Source organism: Salminus brasiliensis, chromosome 8, assembly GCF_030463535.1.
Source record: "Salminus brasiliensis chromosome 8, fSalBra1.hap2, whole genome shotgun sequence".
NCBI classification, from domain to species: domain Eukaryota; kingdom Metazoa; phylum Chordata; class Actinopteri; order Characiformes; family Bryconidae; genus Salminus; species Salminus brasiliensis.
The window spans coordinates 28,527,738-28,539,801 of record NC_132885.1 but is presented as its reverse complement, the minus strand read 5'-3'; the positions used below and the strand labels follow the sequence as shown (position 1 = coordinate 28,539,801).

General features: G+C 44.6%; 1 protein-coding gene across 1 annotated transcript; it reads left to right on the top strand.

The window, feature by feature from the left end:
* The first annotated feature begins 4,966 nt into the window (after window positions 1-4,966).
* LOC140561358 (ribosomal protein S6 kinase alpha-3-like) lies at window positions 4,967-10,632 on the top strand. The gene is made up of 6 exons (XM_072686517.1): window positions 4,967-5,781; window positions 6,194-7,015; window positions 7,455-7,607; window positions 7,803-8,280; window positions 10,255-10,376; window positions 10,488-10,632. The coding sequence occupies exons 1-6, from the start codon at window positions 4,967-4,969 to the stop codon at window positions 10,630-10,632; spliced, it is 2,535 nt and encodes an 844-aa protein (XP_072542618.1).
* Window positions 10,633-12,064: the final 1,432 nt, after the last annotated feature.

The window sequence follows — 12,064 nt, the reverse complement described above, 5'->3', positions numbered from 1 at the left end:
CCAGGTTAGGTAACTGAATTGCCCTCGGCTAACTTGTAGGTAGAGTGTGTGTGTGTGTGTGTGTGTGTGTGTGTGTGTGTTGGTTTGAAGTGTAGTCCTGACCTGTAGCAGTGGTATTATCAGTTTTATTGGGATTATTATTCTGATTATTAGTGTGTAACTCTGACCAGGGGTCCGGCAGCAGCGCTCTTGCTCCTTGTTCTCCTCTTTTGTTCCTCTGTTGGTTTTGTTTGATGTGGCCTGTCTGAAGCTCGGCTACGTGGTTTTCTTTAGTTTTGCTCTCGCCCTTTCTGAAGCGCTGCTTCCTGCTCTGTTTTCCCTTCCTGCTCTGTCCTGCTTTTACACCCAAGCTCGGCTTGTGGTCGTCGGTTCTCCTCATCCCCTTGTCCCTTCCGAGCACTGCTCAGTCGCCTTGGCTTTCCCCACCCAGCGTCGTGTTTTCCTCCCAGATCCCTGGATTATTTTGGCTCAGTCCTGCCTTATGTGTTATTATTATTATTAATAATAATAATAATAATAATAATATTTTTATTCATGTATTATGGTCTTCTATTTCTTCAAGGTGATCTAATGTGAGTTTAATCCTCAGACTCATCATAAAGATGAAGAGAGACGATCAATATCTAGGTTTTACTTTCAGTAGAAAACAAACATCCAGAACACATCAGTAATGCAGAGCAGTGCTTTATTAATGCTCAAAAGACACACACACACACACACTTCCTTCACATCACTCCTGCTCTTTTTTTCTCTCTTTTTCTCACTCCCTTGTCCTCAAGCCTCCAATCACTCTTTCTCTCACTGTTTTAGGGTCAATCCTCCAAATCCCTAATTCTCTAACTGTCTCAGGCTCAATCCTTCAAATCCCTCAGTTTCTAACTGCCTTAGGCTCAATCCTCCAATCACTTATTCTCTAACTGCTCAATTCCCAATCCTCTTAATCCCTCATTCTCTAACTGTTTCAGTCTCAATCCTCCAAACACTCTTTTTCTCATTCATTCATGCTCAAACCTCCAATCACGCTCAATCCTCCAACCACTCTTTTTCTCACTACCTCTGGCTCAATCCTCCAAATCCCTCAGTTTCTAACTGCCTTAGGCTCAATCATCCAATCACTCTTTCTCTCACTGCTCAATTCTCAATTCTCCAATCACTGTTTCTCTCACTGTTTCAGGGTCAATCCTCCAATCACTTATTCTCTCACTGCTCAATTCTGAATCCTCCAAATCCCTCATTCTTTAAATGTCTCAGTCTCAATACTCCAAACACTCTTATTCTCATTCATCCATGCTCAAACCTCCAATCATGCTCAATCCTTCAACCACTCTTTCTCTCACTACCTCTGGCTCAATCCTCCAATCACTGTTTCTCTCACTGTTTCAGGGTCAACCTTCAATCACGGTTTCTCTCTCTGCTCCATGCTCAATCCTCCAAATCAATCTTTCCCTCACTAAAACCCTAAATCCCCCGGTGAGCAAGCCAAAGGCGACAGTGGCAAGGAAAAACTCCCTCACCGCTGGAGGAAGAAACCTCACACGGGGGGACCCATCCTCCTCTGATCAGAACTATTGATAAATGAATGATAAATTCACGGTTCGGTTCGGTTCCAATCACTCCCTCACTGCTGCAAATTCATCATGGATCTCGTCTAGGTTCACTCTAGACTCACTCCTCCAGGCTCACTTCGCAGAGTTCCCTCGGAAGAGCTTCCTCATCCTCCCTCGAAGTGATCGTGAGACTCTGAGGATCGGTGCTGCAACATATTTCTTAGCTGCCCTTTTAAATGCAGCACAAAGCGGACTCCAGTTAAAGCAGCCGGACTCCTCCCTGACAACCTCTGCACCAGCTCTACTGCCACTACCGACTTCCTGGACTGGGTCGACTGGGTCTGGATAAAAACTGCTGCCCTCGTCAACGACAGTCACGACGAATCTGCCGATAACTCTGGGGGCCCTGCAGAAGCAATGGGGAGATGCAGGCATTGTTAGTGAGCTGATTCTGTACGGTAGCTACGTCTAAACGAGCTCTTCACCTTTAGTGATCTTTATCATGGCATAATATGGACACTTCACCAAGTGTGTGTGTGTGTGTCCTTAGTGGCAGTGTTGCCAGACTGACTGTGTAAGAAATAATCAGACAAACTTACTGTCGGTTTTCCTCCGAACGCTGGATGGCGTTCTGCTCATAAGCGTTCATTATGGAGAAGAGAAGACCGCTGGATGAGGACAGGCTGCTCCAATCCAGGTCCTCGTCCCCGCTGTCTACCTGCCTGTCCTCTGCATTCTCCACTGTGTTTCCCTGGAATTCCACACACTTTCACCTCTGGAGAGCTTTCAGACTCAGGAAAGATGAGTTTGCAGAATCTCTCCTTTCCCTGGTAAAGAAAATACAGGTGATTGTAGTAAACAAACAGTGGACCGATCTGGAGGAGGGGGTCACAAAGCAGGTTTCCCAGCTCAGCCAGAGAGCTCAAGCCTAGAGTCCAGCCTGTTCCATTGACCTGAGCCTGTTGCCATTGTCCCATTGAGAAATGCTGCTTTGTGAAACACCGCCCTGCAGTTCTTCAGAAAAGCCATTTATTTACTATAGCTAATCAATCAATAAAGGATCAATAAAAACAGTAATAAAGAATACATCCATTAACAAAAGGACTCGACACTGGAGTTCCAGCACAGCGCTCTACTTACTGTTCTTGCCTGGCCTGCAGCCAAGGGTGGTTCGCCACGTTTCTCACCGAAGGCCGGGTGAAGGGATTGAAGCGCAGCATATAAGAAATGACGGCCCGACAGGGCTCCTCCACTGCGACCCCACACGGATACTCCACAGCTTTGCGCTGGAGCTGTGTGAGGGAACCTTGCTAGGTTGAGGTTGCTAGGGTGTCACAGGTAGTTGCTATGATGTCTCAGGTTGTTGCTATGGAGCTGACATGTGTTTATGGTGTTGCTAGGTGGTTTCTATGGTGTCACAGGTGGTTTCTATGGTGTCACAGGTGTTTGCTATGGTTTTGCGAGGTGGTTGCTATGGTGTCACAAGTAGTTGCTATAGCATTGCCAGGTGGTTGCTATGGTGTCACAGGTGGTTGCTATGTGGTTGCTTAGGTATCTCAAGTGGTTGCTTGAAGTTACACCTTAACATTCAATGTTAGTGTAAACACAGTACTACCTTAAAAGAAGTTCCACCTTAAAATTCAGTGTCAGGGTTAACTCAGTACTACCTTAATAGAACTTCCACCTTAAAATTCAGTGTCAGGGTAAACTCAGTACTACCTTAATTCAGTGTCAGTGTAAACACAGTACTATCTTAAAAGAAGTTCCACCTTAAAATTCAGTCTCAGGGTAAACTCAGTACTAGCTTAATTCAGTGTCAGTGTAAACACAGTACTACCTTAAAAGATGTTCCACCTTAAAATTCAGTGTCCGGGTAAACTCAGTACTAGCTTAAAAGATGTTCCACCTTAAAATCCAGTGCTACTTGAGCACAATTCCACCTTAAGCACAGTTTCGCCTTAAAGAATTGACTTAAAAAATAATAATAATAATCTTAAATTTATTAAAAATGAGAAATCAGATCGACTCTAAAAATACACAGCAGACCACACAGCGAGATCATCTACGAAACGGTGTTTGAACCGTGTCTGTACGTTAATCAGTTCAGGCTGTATTAATCACACAAATGTGTGGAAGAAACAACAATAATAATAATAATAGTAACAACAATAATAATAATAATAATAATAATAATAAGCAGAAAAGGAATAACATATATACAGAGCTTTTCTAGAACTATAGGTTATTGATGACAGGGTTGTGGGTTCGATACCTGGGTTGGCCTAGCTGCTACTTTACCCTGTCTGCTCCCTGGGCGCTACAGCAATGGCTCCCCACTGCTCCAGGTGTGTGTGCTCAGCATATCACTGTGTGTGTGTTTACTGCACAGATGGGTTAAAGGTGGAGGCCAAATTCTGTGTCCAGCACTAACGCTAAATCTATAGTGTGTGTATGTGTGTGTGTGTGTGTGTGTGTGTGTTAATATATATATATATATATTATAAAAATAATAATAATAATAAAAGCAGCTGAGAACTTGTGATAAAACTGATGCACAATGTTCTGATGATTTTATAGGGTCAAACAAAAAAACAGGCAACGGTTGCTATTGGCTGAACAGAATGGACAATGGCATTTCAGCAGTGGGGAGTTTGGGAGGAAGATATCAGCTCTTTATTGTGAATATCTGTTCATAAATATATTCAATTAAATATTACCACAGAAACAATTAACATTTAATTACATTTATGGACCCATTTATGGAGTGTTCTTGGCCCTTTACCCGAACTCCATATATTATAGAGCATTTCCTACATTCCATAGAGTGTCTCTCTATTGCACTGACCAATGCTGTACTGGCATGATTTTTGTATTTATTTCTTTATTTTTTGGTCAATTTTATTTATTCATTATTTTCCACTTCTTCAGCAGTATTGTGTCTTAGTTTTTTATTAATGTTTTTTTATATAAAAGTTAAAACATAAAAATAAATAAGTTTACAAAAAGAAAAGTAGAAATGCAGAGATAAATAAATGTAGATGTTGAACTTCTGTATCAGTGAGATTTACCTTCAACAGACCTGGCTGTATTCAATCAGATCAGTCTAAATATCACTGCAATTTGGTTCATATCTTAACCACAGGGGCCAATACTTTTCCACAGCACTGTGTGTACATACAGTTCTAGACAGCCAATGAGGAACTGACCTCAGTAACCTGACTCCTCTTCTCCATTGTGATGTCATGCTGATGACATCACAGAACCTATAAATAGGCTTGTTCTCCCTCAGTGGCTCAGTTAGGATTCGGCAGCCCGTGAGACAGCTGATTCCTATGTTGTCAGTGACACTGATGTCATTTGGCTGAAGCGCTTATCTAGAGCCAACTTATCTAGAACCAGCTTCCATCTGCAGGGAAACAATGGAAACCAAAAAAGCCTTGAGGAGCCTGGGCTTTCAGGTGGTTCGCAAAATCGGTGAAGGAAGTTTTGGAAAGGTGATGCTGGCCACGTCCAAGAAGTACCCCGACCAGGTGGCCATTAAAACAACGGACCTCAAGTTGATGAAGCCTGGTTTTGTTTCCAAATTTCTGCCCCGGGAACTCGCCATTCTCCGAAAAGTACAGCACCCTCACATTGTTCAGGTGCGTGACATCCTTGAGTTGAGTAACCGGCACGTGTTCATCGTGATGGAGGCTGCCGCAACCGATCTCTGTCACATGATCCAGGAGCTCCACCACATCCCCATTGACCAGGCCAAAAGGTGGTTCTCCCAGCTCGTCAGTGCCGTGGTCTATCTGCACCAGCAGAACATTGTCCATAGAGATCTGAAGTGCAGTAATGTTCTGCTGACTGCTGATGACCGAATCAAACTGACTGACTTCAGTTTAGTTCGCATCTCAAGAGGCTTCCCTGACCTGAGCGAGACGTACTGTGGCACTCCTCACTACGCTGCTCCTGAGGTGCTTCTGCATGAGCCCTACGACCCCAAGAGGAGTGATGTGTGGAGCCTGGGTGTGATCTTGTACACCATGGTCACTGGGTCCCTGCCCTTCGACAGCAACAATCTGAAAAGGCTCCCGCATCTCCAGAAGCAACCCTTGAAGTATCCAGATGGTGTCACAGTGGATGAGCCCTGTAAGAACTTCATCTCCTACATGCTGAAGTTCCATTATTACCTTCGGCCTTCGGCGGCAGAGGTGGCACAGCACCAGTGGCTGCAGTTACCTGAAGACCGGTGAGTAAACCATTGAGCTGGAACTGGAGTCACTAGTTCCAGGTTTATAAATATAAAGAATATTTCATTGTACTTTTATTTGAATTGGATTTTTGTGATTATTTAGTTTTAGATTGTGGGTTTATATCTCTATATAAAGAAGAAGCCATATTGTATTAGAACGTTACTAGAAGTCTCCTGTAGATGTAAATTAAAGCACATATAGGAAGAAGAGGGGGATCAGATTGGGGCAACATTTGAAGAACTGTTAAACACTGAACTACTAGAAGTTCTTTTAGAAGAGCTGTTAGGATTAAGATTAAAACTGGATCAGGACTAAATAAACTGCTGATTCTAGCAGGAATGCACAGGAGAAAGAGGTCCTCACAACCTCCTCAACCTTCTAACTTTCTGCTTCTTTCTTCATCTGCAGGGAGAAAATAGACACTGACAAAGCCCTGAGAAGCTTGGGCTTTGAGGTGCTGGGCAACATCCAGGAAGGCAGTTTTGGGAAAATTAAGATGGCCACATCCAAGAAGCACCCCAAGCAGGTGGCCATTAAAATAGTGGACCGTATATTGATGGAACCTGATTTGGAGACCAAATTTCTGCCCCGGGAACTGGACATCCTGAAAACAGTGATGCACCCTCACATCGTTCAGGTGCATGACATTTTTGAGATGCCTAACCATCTGGTGTTTATTGTGATGGAGGCTGCAGCCACGGATCTCCATCAAAAGATCCAGGAGCTCCACCACATCCCCGTCGATCAGGCCAAAAAGTGGTTCTCCCAGCTTGTCAGCGCTGTGGACTATCTGCATGAGCAGGACATTGTCCATCGAGATCTCACCTGCAGTAATGTCCTGCTGACTGCTGACGGTCAAATCAAACTGACCGGCTTCAGGTTTGGACGCATTTCAAAAGGCTCCCCTGAAGAAAGTAAGACGTACTGCTGCACTTCTTACTACACTGCTCCTGAGGTGCTTTTGGCTACGCCCTACGAGCCGAAGAAGAGCGATGTGTGGAGCCTGGGCGTGATCCTGTACGTCATGCTCACTGGGTCCAGGCCGTATGACCACACGGATTTGAAAGAGCTCCCAAATCTCCAGCAGCGACCCTTGAACTATCCGGAAGGGATGGCGGTGGAGGAGTCCTGTCAGGACCTGATCGCCTACATGCTGCAGTTCCGTCCTTTCTTTCGGCCTTCGGTAACACAGGTGGCACAGCATCCTTGGCTGCAGTCGAGTCAAGAACAGTAAGTAAACCATTGCGCTGGAACCTGAGTATCAAGTTCCAGGATTATAAACATAAAGAACATTTTCATTGTATTTGAACTGTAATTAGATTTTTGCTGATTTATTATTAAGTGTTTATTTCTTGCTTGTTTGTTTACATGTAACTGAGTTGTTTATTCATTTCTATTTTATTGATTAGCTTTGAAAAACTTTAGAAGGCACTTAGCAGAATGAACAAACCCTTTTCATGCTTTTGGGTTTAGTGTTTCACAAAGCAGCATTTCTCAGCTTAAGCCCAGGGTTGAGGACTGGAATGTCCCTCAGCTCTTCTTCTGTTGGACAGGCTGGACTCTGGGATTAAGTTCTCTGACTGAACTGAGAACCCTGCTTTGTGACTCCCCCTGAGACTGGTCAGTTGTTTACTTATTTGCTGTATTTGTCTTGTATTTTTATCAACAGTGAAATGAGTGAGACTGCAGACTCATCTGTGGCTGAGGCTAAAAGCGCTCCACAGGAGAGTGTGTTCGGGTTTCCAGAGAGACTCTGTGATGAGAGCTGTAAGGAGATCCAGCAACAGCAGCAGAACACCATTAAGCATTTGGAGAAAATACGGTATGTTTGTTTGTTTGTTTGTTTGTTTGTTTGTTGTTTAGACACTATTTATGACTGTTGTATCTCTGCTCTCTCTATTAAAACAGTCAGTCTGGCAGCACTGTTCTGTAAATCAGTAAATAGGTAACATACAGTATTAGTTCACTAACAATAAGCTAATACTTATTCTCCACATTGCTTCTGTACCGTCTCCAGAGTTATAGGCAGGTTTGTGGTGGAAGCCGTTGACGAGGACGGGGAACCCAGTTCTCATGGAGACGTCAGCCCACTCCACGAAGACGACAGCAGTAGAGCTGGGGCAAGTCTAACTTGCCGAAGTGTGGAGGCTGTGGAGGAGGAGCACGGCTGCCTCTGCTGCAGTCCTTTTTGTGCTGCAGTTAAAAGGGCAGCTAAAGCTTATGTTGTCACACCGATTATCAGAGCCTCCCATTCACTTCGAGGGAAGGTGAAGATGTTCTTCATCTCTGCGGTGCACAACTCCTCCTCTTCCCAGCAGGGGGCTCCACATTCTGCTGCCTCCACAGAAGCTCCTGCCTGTTCCAGTCCTGAACAGAGACGTGAGGATGGGACTTCGGACATCCTGTTCCATGGGCTGGTGGTGGAGACAGAAGCTGTCCTCCCACAGCCCACAGTGAGGCAGGGAAGAAGAAGGCTGCGATTCCCCAAGTTTAAGGTAAGTGGACTGTTGAGTGATCGTGACGGTCCTTTTATACCATAGAATCACTTTAAATATTGATCAGAAATGTTTCAGTTGGTCAATCTTTGTCATTTTTGTCTCTCCAACAGATCCTGAAGAAGAGAGTTCATCCTCTGTAGACGACCAGCACGGCTCCCAGTAATGGTAGTGTACTGTGTGGGTTTGATTCTGAAGGGAAAGTCCCGCTCCATGGGCCGGTGGTGGAAGCAGAAGCTGTGCTCCCACCGCCCATTGTGATGCAGGAAAGCAGGAGACCAAGTCTTCAGCTCCCCTTCAGATTATTCAAACTGAGTTTACCCTGTTCATGCTCAGCCCAAACAAATCATGTTGGATGACCATGTGGACGCACCTCTCACAAGGTCTGGGTTGGAGATGAGTGATTGGAGGAACAGCCTGCCTGATCTCAACCCGAGGGGTAGGGTGTTATTGGACTTTTGTCCTAGTCACAATTTGTCCACAGCAAACACCATGTTCAAACACAAGGTTGCTCATGAGTGTATTTGGTACACTCATAGTGTACCTTGAGCCAAAGGTCAGTTAATGATATTGTGCTCATATCATGTGACCTGAGGCCATGTTTGGACTCTCGGGCAAAGAGAGGCACTTAGCTGTTAACTGATCATCATCTAGAGGTGAGTTGGAAGTGGTGGGGAAAACTGCCAGACAGATCTACAATGGCCCAAAGACTAGTGAGGGTCTGCTGGGATAGACCTGCATCATAGAAGCAGCTGGACATTTGGATGTGGCCTAAAGCTTTTTGTTAAGTGGTGTTGAGGTGCCTTTAAACCATTCATTAGTCAGTCATACATGTTTTTGACCAGAGGAGGATGGGTCCCCCTTGTGAGTCTTGGTTCCCCTCAAGGTTTCCTCCTCCAGCTCTGGGAAGTTTTTACTTGCCACTGTCGCCTTTGGCTTGCTCACTTGGGGTTACATCATTAATTTTATCTAATTTCCTGATTTTTTGTAAAGCTGCTTTGCACCATCATCAGATTTGCAGTGGCAGAAGTCCAGGGACTAGGAACAGTGTGGAGAGTCCATGGAGAATGACATTCGGGTGGCCATGAGGAGGTTCTGTAAAATAGTCCAACAACTCAGAAGAAGAAGAAGGAGAATCATTGTCCAAACTATGGTCAGTTAGGGCGGTGAAGCTCTGCTCTCAGCTGAGGATATTGTTGGGTAGTGTATAGAACACCTTGAGGAACTCCTAAACTTGAGGAACATGCTTTCTGTCCAGGAGGTAGGGCTGGAATCTACCAGGGAGTCAGAATCTCACCATCTCTCTTGCCAAAGTCACTGAGGTAGCTGAAGAAAGCTCCATAGTGGCAAAGCACCAGAAGTGGAGGAGATTCACATGGAGGAGCTGAAGGCTCTGGGCATTGTAGGGCTGTATTGGTTGAGATGCCTCTGCAATGTTGCATGGACCTCTGGAACAGCACCTCTGGACTGGAGTACTTGGGTGGTGGTCCTATTTTCAATAATGAGAACTGGAGAGTGTGTGCTTACTCGAGGCATCACACTTCTTAGCCTCTCCAGGAAACTCCATTCCAGGGTAGTGCAAAGGAGAATGCACCCGATAGTTAAACCTCAGATTCAGGAGGAGCATCGCAGGTTCTGTCCTGACTGTGGAACAGTGGACCAGCTCTTCACACTCTCTCAGATAGTCGAGGGGTCATGAGTGTTCACCGTTTCAGTCTACAACCATGTTCCCCGAAGCTGTTTGTGAGAAGTGCTCGGGGAGTACGGGGTGCCGAGGTCACTGATGTGAGCCGCACAGTCCTTGTACTCTCGGTGTGAGAGCTGTGTCTGTTCTCTCAGCACTAAGTCAAGCTTGTTCAGTGTTGCTGTTGGACTCCATCAGGGCTGTGCCTTGTCTCCACTCCTGTATGTGATATTCATGGACAGGATAGCAAGGCTTCTGTGTGTGATGGCCTCCGATGTGCACTTGAGCAGTTTGCAGCTGAGTGCAAAGCGGTCAGTATGAGAATCAGCTCCACCAGGTCTGAGGCCATGGTGGCGTCCCATTCACTCTTCATTATGGAACAAGGAGCTCTGCTATCCGGGAGAGGCTCGGAGTAGAGCTGCTGCTCCATGGTGTTGAGGTGAGCCAGCTGAGTTGATTTGGGCATCTGATAAAGATTTCCTCCGGTCATTATCAGTCCCCTGGTCCCCTCTGGACATGGCAGAATGGGAGGAGACCCAGAGGAAGACCCAGGACCTGCTGCTGTGATTATATCGCCCGGCTGGCCTGGGAATGCCTTGGGGAACCCCCAACAAGAGGTGGTGGAACTGGTTGGGGATGGGAGTGCCTGGACTTCTGTGCTCGCCTAAGGAGGATGGATGAGCTTCAACTTTAAGGTATGTGAACTTTTTCCTCTTCTTGACACACATAAAGCTCTGCCATAGTGCAGCTAAATGTGCAGTTAAGTTTAATAAAACATTTATTAATAGAGCAGAGAGCCTGGAGCAGAGAGCCTGGAGCAGAGAGCCTGGAGACATGATGGGAGGAGTAATCTGGATAATCTGGAGTGAGTCTGGAGGAGTAAAGAGGGAGCCTGGAGAAGTGATCTAGAGGAGTGATCTGGTGGAGAGTTTGTGTGTTGGTCAGCATGAATAAGAGATGTTCTGTATTACTGATGTGTTCTGGATGTTTCTTTTTTTACTCAAAGAAAATCTAAGTATTATTATAAAATAATATAATAACAATAATACTGTAATAAAATAAAGTTACGTCAAAGTCAGCTTTATTGTCAGAACTGCAATATGTACAAACACAGCATTGAAATTGCTTTACTCTCAGAGCCATGGTGCAACAATAAACAGCAAACATATAAATAAACATTAAATAACAAGAAGCATAGAAATGGTCTTTTACTAATATGTAGGAATGTAAGAGTTTTAGTGTTTGTATAAAATAGAGCGAAGTGGCATATGCAGCAGATAAAACATCTGGGTTTGGTTAGTGCAAATATAAACAGTAGTGCAAACTGGAGCTCATAGATTATTAAAGTGACGTGTGCAGAAGCAGTTCTTGATAATGCAGAGTTCACACACACTTAACTACACACACATGTTCATGTTCAGGGAATACTATGTGCAATACCCCCCCCCCCCCCATGTGCAATTAAGAGTCTTTTGCTGTAAATAATATTGTTATTGCTCTTTTAATTCTTATTTATATTGTGTGTGTGTGTGTGTGTGTGTGTGTGTGTGTGTGTGTGTTTATAGTGTAAATTATTTATCCAAATTTTTGTAACTGAGTGTCTTGCTATCGCTTTCTGCTGTTACACTGAATTTCCCCACTGCGGGACTAATAAAGCATCTTATCTTATCTTATCTTATCTTATCTTAACACCTCAACACAACAACACACCACAACACCACAACACAACACCACAACACATCAACACAACAACACAACACGTCAACACAACACACCACAACATAACACCACAACAACACAACACAACAACATAACAGAACACAACAACAACACATCAACACAACAACACCACCATGACACAACACAACACCATTACACCATAACACCATAACTTAACACTACACCACAACAACAACACCACAACACAACACCAAAACACAACAACACAACACAAAAACACAACACCACAACAACAACACAACACTTCAACACAACACACAACAACACACAACACAACAAAAATACACTGCAACACAACACACTGCAACACTACAACATAACACAACACCACAACACATCAACACAACACATCAACACACC